The sequence below is a fragment of the Akebia trifoliata genome, chromosome 3 (assembly GCF_017979445.1).
Source record: "Akebia trifoliata isolate Shusen 1 chromosome 3, ASM1797944v1, whole genome shotgun sequence".
NCBI classification, from domain to species: Eukaryota; Viridiplantae; Streptophyta; class Magnoliopsida; order Ranunculales; family Lardizabalaceae; genus Akebia; species Akebia trifoliata.
In genome coordinates this window covers 10797194-10818548 of record NC_141377.1, presented here as the reverse complement: position 1 = coordinate 10818548, position 21355 = coordinate 10797194, and the positions used below count along the sequence as shown (strand labels likewise).

The following is a 21355-nucleotide window of genomic DNA, read 5'->3' as shown; positions in this document are numbered from 1 at the left end:
TAGGTGTTTTTGTGATCTGCAACATTTTTTATGATTGTGTTAACCTTGCGACAACAGCTAAGTGTTGTTTCTATGACCTCCGACAACACAAGGCATTGTTTTGTGGCCCTGCGACAACAACAGGTGTTGTTTTGTGACTTGCGAAAGCAGCAACAACTATTTTGTGACCTTTATCAACAACAAGGTGTTGTGTGAAGTCCTTCGACAGCAAAAACTATTGGTGTTGCTTGGTGGTCTGTTATTAGGTGATCGACAGAACTAACATTGTGTAAGTGACTACAACAATTACTTTGTGGTAATTTTTCGACTACAACCACTATTTTTTTGTGTGTTTGGGACCACAGTGATCTCCTTCAAACCTAAGTTCCAACTACTTTATTCGGAGTAAGCAATGACGTCACATCAAGAGACCAAGGACTTCAATACCATTTTTGGAACAAACCTCTCAACCCAGCACATTACTATTGCCCTATTAGATGGCCGAAATTCAGTCCTGGTCTTGGTCAATTAGGTTTTATTTGGGAAGTAAAGGAAAATCTGGATGGCTTTTGGGCACTATTAATAAGCCACCTCTTACTGATCCCAAAATTGAACAATGGGAAATTGACAATTGCACTATCCTTGGATAGCTTTTTAACTCCTTGGAACAACGCATCTACATCATGTTCATGTATCGTGAGAATGTCTCTTTGTTATGGTCAGGCCTTACTTAGACATATGCACATGCTCGGAATGACTCGAAGATCTACGAGCTTTATTGGGACATTGCCCAGGTTACCCAAGGGACTCAGAGTGTAGCTGACTACTTTGGATTCCTTTAGTCTCGCTAGAAGGAGCTCTCTCACTATGAATTTATGACTGAGCTGTCTGAAGAGGCAATTAGGTTTGTGGTTACGCAGATTGCTAGACATCAGGCATATTAGTTTCTCATGGCTTTATGTCCCGAGTTCGAGGCACTTCGAACACAGATCCTTAACACTACACCCTTACCTTTTTTATTTGAGACATATGCGACTATTGATAATGATGAGCGTCATCGCCGTGTAGTTCCTTCTCAGACTCAAGTCCCTAGTATTATCTTTACTCTAGTTATAGATTAGATGGCTCTAGTAGCCAATTCGGGTTTTTCTGACTCTCGTATTCTAGGATTTGGGAGTCCAGGTCATAGAGGCCGTGGCCATGGTAAAGGGAAAATTGACTATGAGAAGGCCTGTTGCTTTCAGCTCTATCCCCATATGTTACGATCTTCTGCCACTTCGTCTTTGAGACAGTCTGGTCCCCGTGTTGTTGTTGTGGAGTCATCATCTATTCCTCCTACTGATACTTCTGTTTCCCTTGGTACTATTGATTTGCAACAACTCCAGACTCAGATTACTACTATTGTACGGGATTGTAGCCATGCTCAAACTCATCTTCAACTATGGCCTCAATTACCATGCCCTCAGGTACATTTTCTGCATTTCATGTTAGTCAGTTTGGCTTTGCTCCTCTGACTTGGGTAATTGATTCTGGTGCCTCTGATCACATGACCGGTGAATCGAGCAATTTTACCTCTTTTATTTTCCTGCTACTCATAAGGAGGTTCGCCTTGCTGATGGGTCCCTTACTCCTACCACAGTAAGGGTACCATCCCCTTATCCTCTAGTTTTTCTTTCGACTCTGTGCTTCATGTTCCTAACCTATCTCTTAATCTTTTGTTAGTAAGTAATATTACCAAATCTTTAAATTGTTCCGTAACTTTTTTCCCTACTCACTATATTTTTCAGGACTTGACTTCGAGGAGGATTTTTGGCAAAGGGGTATGAGAGAAATGGGCTATACCTGTTTGGATCTCAACCTACTGCTGTTCCGGCATCTGTGCTTCCACTCTTTAGGAGCCATACTTTTTCCTCTCAGACTTTAGATTTATGGCATACTCATTTAGGACATACTAATTTTCAGCACTTATGTTTTTTATTTCTTGCTTTTAAAACTTCTTGTAGTGGACACAAGTTTCAATACTCTGTGTGAGCTTTCTAAACACACATGTACTTCTTATATTTTTCGCATGCATTGGTTTAATACATTGTTTGATTTAGTCCATTTTGATGTGTGGGGACTTTTCCCTATTACTGCTTTTAATGATCACAGATATTATGTTACTTTCATTGATGACCATTCTCATTGTACTTGGGTTTACTTGATGCGTTTTCATTCTGAGCTTCTTCCAATTTTTGTTAATTTTCTTAAAATGATTCATACCCGATACAACATCATTATTAAATCTCTTAGGTTAGATAACAGAGGGGAATATATTTCTGATGGGATTCGAATTCATCGTCATGAATATGGTATACTTCACCAGTTAACTTGTCCCTACACTCCTGAAAAGAACGGTGTGGCAGAACGCAAGAATCGCCATCTTATGAACATTGCCCGTTGTCTTCTTAGAGGTATGCAGCTTCCTAAGTTATATTGGAATATGACAGTTCTCACTGCAGCTTTTCTCCTTAACTGCATTCCGAGTCGCACCTTAGGTGGATAAGTGCCTCTTCATCTTCTTCAACCTAATAGCACTCTTTTTCCCATTATACCTAGAGTTTTTTGGATGTATTTTGTTCAAGACAGGACTCCTCATCGTATGAAATTAGATGACAAAGTCATTCGTTGTATTTTCTTGGGTTGCTTTTCTATGTCGAAAGGGTATCGATATTATGATCCCCTTTCTCATTGTGTAATTCATTCTTTGGATGTCATTTTTTTTAAAGGATCCTTCTTTTACAATGTTACCCTCTCCGTTTTTTCTCCATCTTCATCTTCTTTGCGACTCTTTGCAAAATCCAACTCCATCTTTGCTGGCTCTGAAGGTCTATTCTCATCTTGTTCTCCCTCTCCAATCTTGCCAACTTCTTCCTTAGACTCAGGTATACCCAATCCTACTCCTATTCCTTCTATTTCTGACTCTCACTTGCCTATTGCATTTCGCAAAAGTAAGCGGGGGTGTATTGCTGATCATCCTATTGCCCAGTTTGTTTCCTATCAGGGACTTTCTCCTTCATATCAAGCCTACCTTACTGCCACTGATTCTATTCGAGTTCCTCGGTCTGTATCAGAGGCTTTGCGAGACCCTAAGTGGACTGTAGCCATGACTACTGAAATGGATGCTTTGCAGAAGAATCACACTTGGGAGCTTGTTACTCTTCCATCTGGGGAGCGAACTATTGGTTGTAAATGGGTTTTCATTGTCAAGTATCTCACGGATGACACCGTCGATTGATACAATGCCCGCTTAGTTGCTAAGGGATTTACATAGACTCCAGGCAAGGATTTCGGTACCACCTTTGCTCTTGTCGCTAAACTTTCTACTATTCGCCTCCTGATCTCTTTAGATGCTTGTCATTTATGGCCTCATCACTAGTTCGATGTGAAGAATGCCTTTCTGATTGGTGATCTGACTGAAGTTATCTATATGGACCCCATCTTGGGTTTCGTCTTCAGGGGGAGTATTCTGGGAAAGTATGTCGTCTTCTCAAATTTTTGTATGACTTAAAGCAGTCTTCTCAAGCCTGGTTTCAACATTTTTCTGAGGTCATTTTATCTACAGAGTTTTCTAGATGCCATTCAGATCATATTTGCTTTGTTCGTTGAGGAGTGAATGGCTGTTGCACCATAACTATATATGAATATTCTGTCGGTTTAATAAGAAATATTTTCTACATATTAGGTGTATAAAATTGACATGATTATTCTCATTTTCCATGTATAATATAGTTGTTTTTAGCCGTCAGGTTCTCAAATACCACCTCCACCTGTGGTTTCATGCTATTTTACAATGTAGGGCTGTTTATTATAGTTTGAAGACCATGAGTGTGCTTTCATATTTGTTTTATCATTTCCACAAAATCTCTCATTTCTATGAAATTGTATTAATTTCAACTGATCGAATAGATATTTCAATTTCTTGGCCAATAGAAATAGATGCACCTATTTCATAGGACACGGTCTAAGTTCACAAACAGAATAACAAATTTACTGATTTTTTTTATGAATTACATGTTTAGGTTGCTTGGGAATTGGCGTTTCAAATTGATTCCGAGAACACACTGACCGAACCTCATGTTGCACAAGTAATTTCAGAGGCAATTCCAAGTGATACTGCTTTATTTATTGGAAACAGCATGGTCATACGCGATGCAGACATGTATGGATGTGGTTGGGTGAAACCTACAACTAATGTTTCCTCCATTAATTCAAGCTGGGAACTGCAATACCTTGGGATAAGGGCGGCTGGCAATAGGGGAGCAAGTGGTATTGATGGGTTGCTTAGCACAGCCATTGGTTTTGCAGTCGGATGCAACAAAAGAGTAAGTACTCCAGACATATTTGCACAGTGTGAAATGGAAACTTGTTAACATGGTCTTTCCTTGATTAATAAAATGCAGATTTATTATATATATGAAAAATATTAGGGCTAAAAACCTGCTGTACAAAAATGCAATCTACAAATAAATAACTAAAACCAAAAGAAACCCAAAACCACTATAAATGGTCTCCAATAAGACTACCCACTGATCGGTGCTTCCCATCAAAATACAAAATCATTGAACGAGTATCCTCTGAAATCAGGGGTAATATACATCCTTGATTGCAGAATTGCTTTGTCATCTAGATAAAGAATTGATTCAGGACTTCATGATTTGGGCAGGAGATGAGATGTCCTTGGATTTTGGTTTCTGAAGAAGTTTTAATGATTGAGAGAGTAAGTCTGTTGCTAATCTTATTAATTGAATTTCCCATATTCCTGTCCATTCCTTGGAGGACCATTGGATGTGGGTTTGTAGTCAAGACCATGTGTTCTCCATCAAATCATTCTACTAGTCTCCAAAAGTTCTTTGTTTCCTCCCTTCCATGTGTCCCAACATGTTGTAAGCAGTAATATCTTCCACAATAATCCCCCTTTTGCCCAAAAAAACTTGTCTTTCAAGATGAGAAATTTTCCACCAAGTCATTACAGAAACCCAAAACCAACCAAAAAGACAAAGGAACATTCTCCGTACTATTTGAATAAACTTCTAATGGATAAGGAAGTGATTTATGCTCTCCTCTTGCTTCCTAGTCATGATACATTTGTTAGGATAATCATCTTCGATGATTGAGATGGTCCATTGTTCAAATCTTTTCTAGCATCACAGTCCACATAAAGGCTTCTACTCTAGGAGGAAACCCCAATTATGACTCACTAGACCATTCCATAGAGAAACCGATCATCCTATAATAGGATTGATCTGAGAACAAGATTTTTGGTTATTTTTTTCATACATGACCAACTTGTAAAGTGGGGAGTAAATCTAGTAAATCTTTTTGGTCTATAGCATTTGGCTTCCTAGAATTGATTTGTTGTGTGGAAGCGTGACAAGATTAAAGAAAAATAACAAAATGAACACACAAGATTTACGTGATTCGGCAAATTGCCTACGTCCACAAAGGAGTGAGAAAAAACCACTATCAACGATAAAGATTACAGACTCTTTGTCCACAGCCGCAAGGAACCTCACAGAGCAAAAAACATATAAGAAACCCTACTCGAAAATGCAATATATACCCAAAAAAAAATCGCCTTGGGGCGTTGCCCTAGAACCCCCACACAGACCAAGCCCACTACACATCAGGAAAGGTCCCTTTTGATACTACCTTGCCTCTTGAAGTCCAAGCCCAATAAAAATACTAGACATCTCACAACATGATTCTTTCTCAATTCTCCACAATGAAAGGAAAAGCTTACATGGAATTTTCATGCATTGTCGTAACCCCTTTTCAAACTCCAATCCATAAGGTAGTTACACATCCTACTATCTCGATTATAAAAAGATAGTAAACCTCTTCTTTTATCTATATTTCTCCTCCATATGGAACTATTTTCATACGGTGAAGATTTTTTATAAACAACATATATGGAATCAATCTAGGAAAATAAGTTAAATATTTATGCCTAAACTATTTCATGTAATTGGAATACTTCTATTGACACTTATTGAGATCCTTTGAAAGTCACTTCTTTAGCTCCAAAATCTAATTTTTGGTTAAATATCTTAATAACATGAACTTCTCTGATTCTTGGGTGGAGAAGTTGTTAGAATTGTCGTTTGAGTGGAAATCAAGTAGGTTTGTTTCTTTTGATGAAGGTAATTATTAAATTAACTAATGATCAAATCTTATTTCCATAGTATTAAGTTTAAAAGGGTGTGGAAAGAGGGGGAGGAGGTGGCGGAAGGTGTGGTGAATTTCTATAGATCATTGTACACATAACAATACCAAGATAGACCTTGTCTAAGAGCAAAAGCTGGTTGGAGCGCCTTTTTGATGAGGAAGAGGTTTTTGCCTTAGTCTCAGGTTTGGATGGAGATAGGGTGCCGGGTCCAGATGATTTTTCCATGGCTTTTTTGAAAAGCAATTGGAAAATAGTGAAATTGGATTTGCCAGCTATGTTCATGGTTTAAAGATTTGTTCCGTTTCACAATGTTCCGTATGAAACATTTCGGTTGTTCAATTTGTCGAGATGAAACTACATGGAAATCGAAAAATTCAAAGTTTCCTTCAATTTCTCTTTTTTTTTTCTAGATTTATAGATCTAGAAGAGAGATCTGTAGAGAAAGGAAGAAAAATTTGGGAGAGAGGTTTGTGGGGAGATATCTACAGAGAAAGGAAGAAAAATTTGGGAGAAAGAGGTCTGTGGGGAGAGATTTGTGGTGATAGAGAAAGAAAAATCTGGAAGAGCGAATCTAGAAAGAGGGGAAAGAGATATTGAAGAGCGAGATCTAGGGAGATAGACTAAGGAAAGAGAGAGAGAAAGAGAGAGAGAGAGAGAGAGACATACCTACATTTTTTGGCGAGAGATGAGTTATCTGTTTACGTCTCTTCACTTTGCCAAAGCCACCTTATAATTTATTAGCCCTTGACATTGGTCTTCTATAAAAGACTAACTCATTTACATCAGCCCCACATGTTTTGGTAAATATTTGCTATACCCATGTTTTCAAACCGAAGAAATGCCCCTTACCATGATCTCTTGACAAAGACTTGTATTTTTTTAATGTTATTAGTGTTTTGGATGTCTCGGTATCTTTCGGTTTTTAAAAAAAATAGAAGCACTTGAACGAAACGAATTTTTAAACCATGGTTGTGTTTGATGATTCTTTTCCTAGGGGTTTTCTAGAATTCAGGACAAACTGTACTTTTGTGGCTCCAGTTCCTAAAAAAAAAATGGGATAGAGGAAATTTCAGATTTGAGACCAATTTACCTTGGTGAGCTCGGTTTACAAGATCATTTCGAAGGTGCTCGCCACAAGGCTAAGAAATGTGATTCTAGGCATCTTTGGGTCAAGCGAAGGATTTTGTGCATGGGAGACAGATTCTCGATAGGGTGGTTGTTGCTAATGAATGCACAGATCATACAAGAAAATCAAAGGTTCTGGGTTAGTTTGCAAAGTCGATCTTCAGAAGGTGTATGATCATGTGAATTGGAATTTCCTCAAGTATTTGTTGAGAAGTATGGGGTTTGGAAATAGATGGGTACATGGATAATGAAGTGCATTTTTTACTTCATCTTTCTTGATCTTGGTGAATGGATCTCCTTCAGGTTTCTGTCAAAGTTTGAGGGGACTTCAACAAAGTGACCCTCTTATTGCCTTTTCTATTTATCATAGTTGTGGAAGCGTTGGGGCGGATGTTAACAAAAGCATCAGACTCTAGGAATATTAGTGGTTTTAGTGCAGGGTTGGGAGGTGTTCCTATTAAACATATTCAGTTTGTGGCTGATACACTTGTTTTTCAAGATTATTCTCCTCGATGGGTTCATTTTTTGAGTGGGATCCGTGGTTGTTTCGAGGTGATTTCTGTCATTCCAATCAACTTTAGGAAGAGCATGATATTTCCGGTGGGTAAGATTACAGGGTTGAAGATGTTGGTTGCTTCCATGGGTTTTCAGGTGGGAAGCTTACCCTCTTCCTATCTGGGTTTTCCATTGGGTTGTGGCTACAATAAAAAGGAGTTATGGGATCCAGTGTTAGAAAAGATGGGGAAGAAGTTGAGTTTGTAAAAAGCTAGGTATCTTTTTAAAGGTGAAAAGTTGACTTTGATCAAAAGCACGCTGTCAGCAATCCCAAATTATTTCCTCTCCTTTTTCTCCTTATCGAAAAGTGTGGAGTTCAAGCTCAATAGATTGTGCAAGAACTTCTTTTGGCGCGACAAAGATGGTAATAAGAAGTTGCATCTTGTGAGTTGAAAGAAAGTGTGTTTGTCCAAGGGTTGTGGAGGCTTGGGTATTAAGAATTTTAACATAATGAATTCGGCTCTCTTAGGGAAGTAGCTTTGGAGATGAGGATGGAAATTTGTGGACGAGGGTAATAAGGGACAAATTTGGAGAGCAAAATAATGGGTGGGAAAGCAGCGTGGCAAAAGGTACTTACAGGTGTGGAGTGTGGAAAGATATTTTAAGGAAACTTCATTTGTATTGCAAGAAGGTAAAATTCAAAGTGGGGAAGGGTGATCAGGGGAGATTTTGGGAAGATTGGTGGTGTGGAGATCGTGCTTTGAACCTATAGTTCTTGGAACTATTTGAGGTTTCCTTGAAAAAAGGATAAGTGCTTTCTCTTTTATTCGCATAGACGACGAGGGAGTTGGTTGGGATTTCAGTTTCAAACTCCTATTCAATGATTGGGAGTTGGAGAGTTTGGGGAGATTTATTGAGTGTGTAGAGGCTTCATTGATTGATCTCAATACGGAAGATGTACAACCTTGGGATGGCTCGAAGGATGTTAATTTCACAGTGTGGTCTTTGTATTCTATTGGGGCCCAAGTAAGTAACTCAAGCTTCCGGGTTGCCATGATTTGGAAGGCGAATGTTTCATCAAAGGTCTCAGTGTTTATGTGGCTTGCAGCGCTTGAAAGATTGCCAACCATTGATCTATTGAGAAAGAAAGGATTCTACCTCTCAAATTTTTGTTGCTTATGCAAGTTAGATGGGGAGTCGGTAAATCATATGCTTTTACATTGCAGTTTTGCTTACGAGGTTTGGAATCACTTCCTTCAATTGTTTGGGTTGGTGGGGTGTATTCCAAATATAATTCTACATTTCAAAATATAAAAAACATTTTAAAATAATTAAAGACATGTATGAGAAAGTTGTGACTAGTGTTTTAGAAAATGGAGAGGGGACCAGTGTGTTCCCATTTATGCTAAATTTACATTAAGGATTGGCTTTGAGTTGGCGTTTTGTTTGCTCTAGTTACAAATGAAATAATTCCTCATATTCAAGAGAATGTAGTATGATACATTTTATTTGCAGACACAGTATTAAAGTTTGACATATTTCTACGAATTATTCCGAATTATTTCAATTTCCATAAGGTCTGACACAAAATTTAACCAACAGATTCTTTTTTTATACTCGAGAAGGATACCTAATTGATCAAGTGTATTTGTCAGTTCCAGTTCTAGGTCCACTTGACGCGTCATGTAGATAGTATGGTTCTCATTTCTTGGTAAATTGATACCCAAACTTATTGCAACGATGCAATCCCTAGTTGTCATTTTCCCCATGTATTGCATATTTGTTAGGCAGAAAACACCTTTATTTATTGAACTTCTTTACTACTCTTTCTTTTTAGATATAAATTTTGTTGTTAAGTTCATGAAATAAATTGCTAGTGTTAAAGAGAAATGCCCCGATGTTCAATATCAGGATACTTTTTCTATGTGCGATCTGAATGTAAGTTCAGTACAGGAGATCATGTGCTTTGTTGATGCATACTATATGGGGAAAAAGCATTTCATTTCCCTGACATATGTTGGTTTCTAGTTTCCTTGCTTCGCTTTTGCTTCTGCCCCCCGCTCTTTATGGATCAGAAGTTCTTAATCCTAAAGAGTATATGTGTGAATTTGTGCATCATCATCACCATCAAAGCCTTACCATAAAAATTTGGGGCCATCTGAGTGAATCTTGTTCTTCTTTTGAACTTATTTCTAAGTCAATGACTTATGTTAATTCAAGTGTGTTCATATCTGCTTGCACTACACCTGTTCTTACATTTCTATTCTAAAAATAAAATGGGACCTCAAACTTTTGACCCAATCTTTGTTCATCAGGCCACCTGTCTTAATGCTTCATTTTCTTTTCTTTGTTGCAAATTAGGTAATGTTTGTAGGAATTCATTTTTATCACTCTATGTTCAGGTATTATGTTTGATTGGAGACATTTCTTTCCTTCATGATACAAATGGATTGGCAATTCTAAAGCAAAGGTAGGAGTTCCTTATTATGCATCTTTCATTTATTAAATTATTAACTTTTAAATGTCACATGGTATGCATGAAGGAATTAAATTTTAGTTTGTAAACATTAGCTCACCAATCAAAGTTGTTCATTCATTTCAATAGTGAAAGGATATTATTCATTGGGAATACCTTCAGATACATGAGTATTACAGCCACTGTTGGAATTTCTCTTCTTGGTAGTCATTAGGTTTATCTCAGCATTGTCTTGGTTTATACCGTACTCTCTTGGTTGGAGAATCTTGAATTCTCAGCTTACTAAGATGTCCTTCCAAAGACATTTTAAACTTTGGATACTATTTATGCAAAGACATAGGTTTTTATGTAGTTTGCTAAAAGGTGTTGTGCCATGAGCACATTGAGGCTTTTAAAATAGTAATTTGAAGATTATTTAGTTTGTGGTTTCACCAAGTCATTGTCTTCATTAAGTCTTATCCCAATGATTTGGGGTCGACAAAACAAATTTTGTTCCTCCATTCAATTTTGTAAAGAGCCATATACTTTGTTATTGAATTGTGTTTATATCTACTTTCACTATCTCAAACTACATTCTTTTGAACCTTCCTCTCACTCTTTTAAAACCTTCAAATTGTATATTCCCTCTAAATAATCCTCAAATTGCTATATTAAAAGCCCACTGCTCAAATTGTATCTTACTTTATTTAAGACTACTGCTCAGTTAATTGGTATATACTTGGCTTTTAGAGGGAATATACAATTTGAAGGTTCTAAGAGAGCAAGAGGAAGGTTCAAAAGAACGTAGTTTGAGATAGTGAAAGCAGATATAAACACACTTTCAATAACAAAGTATATGGCTCTTTACAAAATTGAATGGAGGAACAAAATTTGTTTGGTCGACCCCAAATCATTGGGATAAGGCTTAAATGATGAGAATGACTTAGCCTCGAAGTGTTTTCCTGTCATCCTATGGAGTGAAGGCAGAGAGAAAATGTTCTATGCTTCCAGATTCCATCTCTGAGGAAGGCTCAAATGCTTCAAAAAATAGTCTAAGAACTAATATATGTCCATGATGAACCATTTGAAGATGATTTTGCATAACACTTCCATCCAAATGATGGCCCCATGGAAGGCCTTTGCATTACCTAGTAGATTTCTAGGATCAGGATTTGGAGAGAATTAAGAAATAGAAAGTTTGGGGGAAATTTTTTTAGTGACTCTTATCCACACACATAATGAACTTCATACCATATAAAATACACAGGAAAGAAAGACTAATTACAATAGAACCAACCCAAAATATCCCTACAGGAGTAACTCCTCATTAAGATGGTGCATAGATAATACTCATGCCTAACTTGCTAATGATGCTGCAAAACTAAGAATTATTCAAACCCTTATTCAGAATGTCAACCAATTGGTATCCATTGTTCACAAATGGAAATGTCAAGATTTGAAATTCTCTTTGATGAAGTGTTGGTCCACCTCACTGTGGTTAGTTCTATCTTGTTGTACTGAGATATGAAAAATACAAATCGTTGCTTTGTTAATACAAAGAGCTGACCTTTGGTCACCTCTCTATTAAAGAGATGCCAAAACCGATATCTCTAGTGTGCTTGGTAGGAGCATAATGCTCCAAAGATGCTCCTCGTGATGCAGAGAAGCATATACCTTTATCAATAAAGAAAGAGTTCCATTTCCAATCATATGAACATGGACTTGCTCATACTTAGGATTCAGCCCCGCTTGTAACTAAAACAACAATTCTCCCTTACAAACTTCTCCAACGTAGTTACATGGACTGAACACCTGGCTCGAAAAGTTTGATAATGAACCAACTGTTATGCCTCATGTTGGACCCACTCGTACCTCAACTCCTAGAAGAAGAATTAGATATCAATATAGTTAGTCAAGACTTTGCGAGTCCAGGAGTATGTAACTTTGATAGATGATGGAGCCTAGAACCAAAAGAAATGGAGTGATCATCAGAAGGATTGAAGATAAAAAAAATTGGAAGAATCAAAATCGCTATATGTATAGCGATTTCTTGCTTGTGGCATTTTCGAGTAAAATAGTGATTTTGGGATTGCTATAGCAACCCGAAGTTTAGTTCGGTCGGTCATGGGTTGATCAATTCGGATCCAATGGTTATTTTGTAATTATCTCGTAATATGGTCATCTTGTAATTATCCTCTCTCTATGATTCTATAAATAGAGGGAGAAATCTAAATTCAAGGGACTCTATCTTACCTTTTAAAAGGGGGGAGCTCCTCATTTGTTAAGAATTTTTCGTGTAAGAGGGATCCTAGGGAGCTCATTCTCCAGGATCCCAAAAAAATGCAGAAAAAGAGAGAATTCAGACCTTGGGAGAATTCATTCCAAACTATTGTAAATTTGTTGTAGAAACTGAAATCTCAGCAATGAAAGAAGATTTTCATTCAGATTGATGCAAGTGAAGTCAGATTAGTATTAGATTCATCGAGTTTTTCTCTCAAATTTTCTTGATTTTCAATCATTTTTTAATCTGAGTTTTATCGTAAATCTAGTTTGTTTGTTCTCCAATCACAAATGAATTTCTTAATTACCAGATTTCATGTACAATAATCAGTTCTGATCCATGATCGTAGACTCCAAAATGAGAAATAGAACTAATCACCTTGCTGTATTGCGAGATTTGATCACGGGCCCTTCTCCTTACAGTGGGGATGAGATCAGCCAAGAACTCATCTCCCCCAAAATCAAATCAGATCTAAGGCGAGCTATGGAGGGGGTAACACCTACTCATCCCATAAACAAGAAGAAATGTATAGTAAGTGGATAAGGATTTTTCGCCTTTCTTCATTTGCCAATCACTTTAGCGTGGCTCATATCTTCGAGCCATGTTGCCTACCTCAAAATACGTTTTAATGACCGCATTTCAAACATTTTTGGCCATAGATAGAATGAAGTAACTACTAATGTCTGGCTGCATAAAGTAGAGAAACCAAGACATAACAATGGCATTTTCTACATCCCATCTCCCAAAAGCTATATCATTTTGAGTTAGGTGAAGGCATATCGCCTATTAGATAATTCATCTTTCCTTTACCCATGAGATTTTACATGGCTAATTGAGACCAAAAGAGAAAATTGTGACCATCAAGCTCCACCACTGTAATATGATGATTCGAAATATTATTCTAAGACATACTTGTGCTCCCACCACCAATTGGGAATGTCTGAGTAAACTAGGTAACTTCCGACATTGAAAAATGCATTAAGGACAATCACCAAACACTTTGTGAGCACTAATTTAGGCCAAAACACACTGCGGAAGAGAAAGTTGGTGCCCTTGTTTCATTAATTTATTGTATTCCTCACAAGAGACAACCACTGTATCACCATTTGTAGAGACAACACTAGAATGATGTTCAGTCATACTACTCTATTGAGTATCACAAGAATCAGTCACATGTGAAGCCTGATTGGCACATGCAGGCTTTCCAAACTTATCCCAACATTTGTCAGACGTGTGGTTGTAACGACCACAATTCGTGCATGAACGATTATTGCGACCTCGGCCACGAGCTCCCCCCTGAGTCTCGACCATGTCCACAAGAATAACTACCATGACCATAACCTCCATTGGAGTATGAGATAACATTACTAGATTGGGAGGAAATCATTGTAGAAGAATTCATAGATAATGTCATATGGGTGGTAGATTGAGAAGGTACATTAACACGTTGTAGACGTGAGAAAACATAATGTAGTGATGGGATACTATCGCTAGTCAACATTTACCCTCTAATAGACTGATAGTCTGAATGAAGTCCAGATAGAAACTTGGCAACCTGGAACTCTTCACATTGCTTTTGTTGGACCTCTAATTCAGATTGAAGGGGCTTATGCATATTAAACTCTTCCCACATACCTTTAAGAGTGCTATAGTATTCACTGAGACTCTTATCATCTTGTTGAAAATTGAAAATTGAAAATCTTCTCATACAATTCATAAACACGTGAGATATTCTTCTCGTGAGAATACATCTCTCATGAATTGCATGCCAAATACCTTATGCGGCTTGTTGGAACATTGCATTAGCACTAATATGAGGCTCCATACTGTTTAGTAGTCATGACATCACACAATAATTATCTTTCCACCACTCCTTATACCCTGCTGAATTTTTTTCTGGGACATCATATTAAAAATTGCAATTTTCCTTGAGCACCAACAAAAACTCTGAAGGATTGAGCCCAAAGAAGATAATTCTGACAATTTAACTTAATAGATGTACCTTGTATGCTTGGACTTTCACGAGAAACTTGAACAAACATCTTTGACTCACTTGAAGGTTCCCTTGGAGTCTATCCACTGAACTTCGTCTTTTAGATGATGACACAATTTGACCTTTTGCACTGTATGAGCAGCAACAGCAACTCTATCAGCCACAAAAGTAAGAGAAAAACACTTCCAAAAACAAATTCAGATCACGTCCAAACTCACACCTAGCAGTAGATTCAGATCACGTCTGAATAACTCACTAATCAAGTCGAATAGAACACTTCATCAAATAAAAACAGCACATAGACGGCCTGCTGTACCTTTTACATTCAATAGACAGCCTGTAGAGAAGAAGAAGATAGAAGCTCTCCAAGAACACAGCAAAGGGGACTGAGGCAACCATTAAACCCTTTTTTGGGTTTCTCTAAAACCCTAGATCAATCTCTAGAAGAGAAAGAATGAAAAGGGAGAAGAAAGAAGGAAGATTGATGAAGGTGCAGAAAAATGGATCAGATTCAGAAGTGCTCTGATACCATGTAAAATAAAGAAGAAGAGAGAAGAACTGGGAAAGGAGGAGACAAACTGAATAGGATTCAGCCTCCTCTATTCTATTTATAATAACATAAAAGAATGTGAAAAGACACTAATGTCCTCCTACTTACACACCACAATTATTATTAAACAACTATTCTAACAACCTATATCCCATCTTTCCTTGTTAATAGTTACTTGTATATAATCATTACTTATTCTCAAATATACTAATGCCTAATGAGTGTGTTGTCTATGAAGGACCTGTAGAAAACCCATGACGATACTAGTGGTAAACAATCATGGTGGTGCAATCTTCAGTCTTCTTCCGATTGCAGATAGAGCACAACAAAGTGTACTAAATCAATTCTTCTACACGTCCCATGACATGTCAATTAGCAAGCTATGTGAGGCACACAGGTAATGCAGTCAGACATGTCATACATGCCTTCAAATATTGTTTCGCTAATCAAATTCAATATGCATTAGTACATTTTTCATCTATTAATTTAGTTTGCACGACAAGATTGTCCATTGTTTTCTTGTATATCAATCCATTAATTTTATAGAATTTCTTTTCTTTGTTTTTTTTATCTAATACGGAGATTTAATTATTAGAAAATAAAACAACTAGGGGTTATCCTGCCCAACATACAGTACATGTTGGAGCTCCACTTTTTCCAAGCTTATCCACTTTAGCATTGTAATTACTAATATCTTTAATTTCCAATCTAGCAACAAAGTAAATAGTTCTTTTGGATAGTAGGGATTTCCCACTTTTTTATTGTACTACACCACCCAAATCATCAAAATATTAAGAAAGTTTGTCTAGTATTCAGTGATCATTAGTTGTTTGTATAAGGATCTTCACATATCAGGCTAAAACCATTGAGTAGCAACATGCGGAATATAGCATTGGATATTTGACCTAAGCTTTAATGGCTGTATTCGATGTTTTATCGATAACCATGTAATTATTCAAAGATTCTCTTAAGAGCAGCTTTTAAATACCTTTGGGAAGGGATGACTGTATGATCTTATTGGAAATATTAGGATAGATAGTTAATTCTAGTTTTACTAATATTAGTTTATTTCTGTTTATTTCTTTGTAAGGGCATTTATATCAATTCCCTTTTTATTGGTTATAAATATATGCCAAGCTCTCATTATGAGACTTGATTTTTCTCTTCTAAAATTTTTCTTGGTATCAGAGCCAAAAAGAAACCTAACCCCTTTCCTCTTCGATCCTCCTCCTCCCTACTTCCTTCACTCACTTATTTCAATCACCTAACAGTAGCCTCATCCGGAGTTTCTCCCTTTCGGAGGCCCTTTTTTCTTCTTTGATTCTTGTCTTCTTAATCGCATGTTGCGATAGAGATATTATTAGCCCTTCACATGCTGCAATAAAGGTTTGCGCAGTGATTATTTCTTTTATTACCCTACGTTAGGGTTTCTCTTGGCAATCAGCTCTTGACCTGTTGGGTGCATGTCAATTAGTCCCAAAGATCTCTTAAAATCAGTCTTCAGGATCACACACTTTTCTTCGACAGCATCAGCAGGCCAACTATGGATCAAAATCTGACTTGCAATCAGCCTTCAGGCTCACATAATACCTTGCGACAGCAGCAATAGGTCCAAATCTCATCTACAATCAGACCTACAAGTCCTATAGTGCTTTTCGATAGCAGCAATAAGTTTCTACAGGCTTGTATTCTACCTACGATCAGCCCTACAAGCACTATAGTGCTCTGCGACAGCAATAGTAAGGTTCTACAAGCCTGTATACAACCTGTGATCAAATCTAGATAACCTATAGTGACCTGTGACAGCAGCAATAGGTCCTTACCTGAGTTACGATTCAACCTACATACTCTAAAGTGCCTGCGTTCAGATCTAGGTAACATATAGTGACCTGCGACAGTAGCTGTAGGTCCTTATTTGAGTTTCGATTCTATCTACATGCTCTAAAGTGCCTGCGATCAGATCTAGGTAACATATAGTAACCTACGACAGTAGCTGTAGGTCCTTATTTGAGTTTCGATTCCATCTACATGCTCTAGAGTACCTTGCGACAGCAGCAGTAGACCTCCACAGGTCTGTATTTGACTTACGATCAGCCTACGAGTTTCTACACTAATTGTGATAGCAACTACTTTGGTTGGGTCAACTTCACAACAGCAGTAGAGGTTGTTTCTTTTCTTTTTTGGTGTTGCCGACAGCAATCAATGGAATTATTTGGACTTCGACGGTAAGAATACGGGAGATCTCCCTTCAATCCAAAGTGTCTACCTATACATAGTGTGCAATGACTACGACTCATGAGACTAAGGAATCTAACACCACTATTGGGGCTAATTTCTCCGTTCAGCGTATCATTAATGCCCCACTAGATGGTCGTAACTTGCAGAGCTGGTCCCGGTCTGTACGACTTTATTTGGGTAGTCGAGGAAAATCCGATTGGCTGTTAGGCAGTATTCCTAAGCCACCTCCCACTGATCCCAAATTTGAATAATGGGAAATTGATAATTGCACTATTCTTGGTTGGTTATTCAATTCCATGGAACAACGCATCTACACTATGTTTATGTATCATGAGACTGTCTCTTCTTTGTGGTCAACTCTCACTCAGACATATGCACATGCCTTCCGGAGTCTGCGTAAATCCCTTAGCGACAAATCAAGCCTTGTAGCGATCAACAGTACCATCTACGAGATACTTGACTGTGAAAACTCATTTGCCAACCTCCTCCTTGGACTCAGGTATATCCCCTTCTACATTTACGCCTACTCCTATTTCTGATTCTCACTTACCTATTGCACTTCGCAAAGGTAAGCGAGGGTGTGTTACTGATCACCCTATCGCCCAGTTTGTTTCTTATCAGGGTCTTTCTCTTTCCTATCGAGCCTATCTTACCACCACAAACTCTATTCGCGTTCCTCGGTCTGTATCTGAGGCTTTACGTGATCCTATGTGGACTAGAGCCATGATTACTGAGATGGATGCATTGCAGAAGAATCACACCTGGGATCTTGTTTCTCTTCCTTCTGGGAAGCAGACTGTTGGTTGTAAATGGGTTTTCACAGTCAAGTATCTCGCAGATGGTACTGTTAATCGTTACAAGGCTCGACTTGTCGCTAAGGGATTTATGCAGATTCCGGGAAAGGACTTTGGAGCCACCTTTGCCCCTATAGCCAAACTTTCTACTGTTCGTTTACTTATCTCTTTAACGGCCTATCATTCATGGCCCCTTCACCAACTTGATGTGAAGATTGCCTTTCTCCATGGTAATCTGACAGAGGTCATTTATATGGATCCCCCTCCTGGATTTCGTCGTCAGGGGGAGTATTCTGGGAAAGTATGTCGCCTTCTTAAATCTCTGTATGGCCTAAAACAATCTCCGCGAGCCTGGTTCCAACGTTTTTCTGAGGTTATTTTATCTATGGGTTTTTCTAGATGCCACTCTGACCATACTTGCTTTATTCGATGAGGAGTAGATGGCCGCAATACCATAGTCTTTGTTTATGTGGATGATATTATAGTAACTGGAGATGATGCACAGTGGATTGACAGGGTTTAGCGGCAATTGGGTAGTGTTTTTGAGGTTAAGGACTAAGGTCCTCTCAAGTACTTTTTGGGGTTAGAGATAGCCCGCTCACGCCGTGGTATTTCGTTATCTCAACGTAAGTATACATTGGATCTTTTTCAGGACACGGGTATGCTTGGTTGTCGTCCCACCTCTTCCCCAATGGATCAGAATCATCGCCTTCATGCTGAATCTGGGGAATTTTTATCTGATCCTTCATCTTACTAGAGACTCGTAGGCCGTTTGATTTATCTAACTAACACTAGACTGGATTTGACCTTCACAGTTAGTGTAGTCAGTCAGTTTATGCATGCTCCGTGTACCTCTCATCTTGATGCAGTGTATCGTATCCTTCGCTACTTGAAGTCTCGTCCTGGTTTGGGGTTATTTTATTCATCTACTGCTCAGCCACATCTGTCATGTTTCACTGATGCTGATTATGCGGGTTCTCTTACAGATAGAAGATCTACATTTGATTTTTGTACTTTCTATAGTGGTAACCTTATCTCGTGGAAAAGTAAGAAACAGAGTGTAGTTTCTCGATCCTCTGCTGAAGCTGAGTATCGTGCTATGGCCCTTGGCACATATGAGCTTCTTTGGCTTAGATTTTTACTAACAGAGTTGAGATTTCCTACTGTTGGTTCCTGCTCGTTGTACTGTGACAACAAGTCTGCTATCATGCTTGCATCTGACTCAATCCTTCACGAAAGGACTAAGCACATCGAAGTTGATGTTCACTTTCTCAGGGAGAAAGTTCGATCTGGTGCACTTAAGACAATCTTTGTTTCTTCTTCAGATCAACTAGCTGATATGCTTACCAAGTCTGTTGGACCTTCTGTCACAAACTCTCATCTCGCCAAGCTGGGCCTAGTTGATATATTTGCCCCAACTTGAGGGGGAGTATTGGAAATATTAGGATAGATAATTAATTCTAGTTTTACTAATATTAGTTTATTTCTGTTTATTTCTTTGTAAGGGCATTTATGTCAATTTCCTTTTTATTGGTTATAAATATATGCCAAGCTCTCATTATGAGACTTGATTTTTCTCTTCTAAAATTCTTCTGGTCTTACTGCTCTGAAGTGATACCTTATCAAACTCATGTATGTCTCATTTCTATGTTAGAATTTGTAGATTTTCATATGATGTTTTTGTACATTTGACAATAGAATGGGTTCAGTTTCATGCAAAGCATATTACTTGAAGCAAGTGGAAAATAATAAGAAAATTTGCGGCAGTTGAATGGAACCCTCTACAAGGAGAATGAGAGGAAAAGAAAAAAGAAAAAAATAAAGAAGAGAAAACTAGAGGAGAGGAGTTAGATTCTCTTATGACCTTCCTCACTTGTATCTTTGAAAAGAACTTCTGAAAAAAAACAACTACACCCTTAGAACTTGCCAAATTACATAAAAGATCGTTCCACCAAATAACTCAACACACCCTCCCAACCTCACCATAAATATTTATCATGCCAAACTTGGTAGGAATTAATTCTAATTTTGTCTTGATGACTATTTTTTTTAGTGAGAATATCAGCTACTTGATTTTCAGTTTTTTCAAAAGGCAAACAAAGATCCTATGAAATAATTTGCTCATGTATGGAGCGACTGTCGATTTAAATGTGCTTAGTGTGATCATTGTTGAACTGATTTTGTGCTATGCCAATGGCTGCCTTGTTTCCACAAAGCAGCTTAATAGGAATATTAGCCTTAATTTACTATTGACATTATATAATTTTAGGGCATAACATCTTCTTTACGTTATGCAACATGGTCCTGTACTCCACTTCGGCATGCACTTAGTCACCACAGCCTGTTTCTTGCTCTTCCAAGTAACCAAAATTTCTTTTAAAAAAATGCTGTATGTTGTAGTTGACCTTATGTAATCTGCATCACCAGCCCAATTGGTATCAGTGTACGCTTCTATTTTTAAATGACCATGATCTGCAAATAATAGACCTCTGCTAAGAGATGCTTGAAGATATCTCAAGATTTTTTCAACCACCACTAAGTGAGGGAGATGTGACACTTACTACATGTATGCTATGTTAGGTCTAGTAAGAGACATATACAGTAGCTTGTCAACTAGACTTTGATAGATTTCTTTGTTTGGTAACAACTCCCTCTCATTTTGGCTCAACTTATTGTTAAAATCAGTCGGAGTGCTTTATTCTCGCTTATCAGTCTCCCTTAGTAAGTCTTAAGTATACTTTCTTTGAGATATAATGATATTATTCTTGGATTGAGCAACCACTATACCTAAAAAATACTTTCCTTCATTCTCAATCTAGGATTCGTATGCTAGGAATTACTTCAATCTTTGAATCTCCCGAGAGTCATTTCTAGTCAGCCGTAATTAAATGTTCTATCACCTCAAAAAATAAGTATGGTCTTTGAAAGTAACCAAACCTCTTGACTTCTTGATTGAACCTCTTGAAACAAGCTTGGGAAGATTGCTTGAGTCCATAAATTGATATCTTCAACCTACAAACTTTTCCTTCGCTATCACTATTGTGAAAGTTGAAACCATGTGGAGGAGCATATGCACTTTCTTCCTTTAGCTCTTGATGGAGGAAAGAAATATTTTGCATATTTCTAAAGATAGGACATGTATGATGTAGCACCCCCAAATTTTAACACGAATCCCTATGATTCTATGCTAGAATCCAAGGCACTAAAATAAAACTCCCAAAGATAATAGCATAAATA

The 21355-nt window shown here is 37.7% G+C and overlaps 1 protein-coding gene across 7 annotated transcripts in view; it reads left to right on the top strand.

Annotated features, from left to right (window-relative positions):
- PHYLLO (2-oxoglutarate decarboxylase/hydro-lyase/magnesium ion-binding protein) overlaps positions 1-21355 on the top strand; it is a 117446-nt gene that overhangs the window by 71671 nt on the left and 24420 nt on the right. For 5 of the 7 annotated variants that reach the window (XM_086433883.1, XM_086433884.1, XM_086433888.1 and 2 more), the window contains 3 exons: positions 4041-4343; positions 10210-10277; positions 15325-15483. In XM_086433883.1, coding sequence (XP_086290009.1) covers positions 4041-4343; positions 10210-10277; positions 15325-15483 — 530 coding nt within the window. The remainder of the gene's footprint in view (positions 1-4040; positions 4344-10209; positions 10278-15324; positions 15484-21355) is intronic. The other 2 variants (XM_086433885.1, XM_086433886.1) reach the window with 2 other exon arrangements.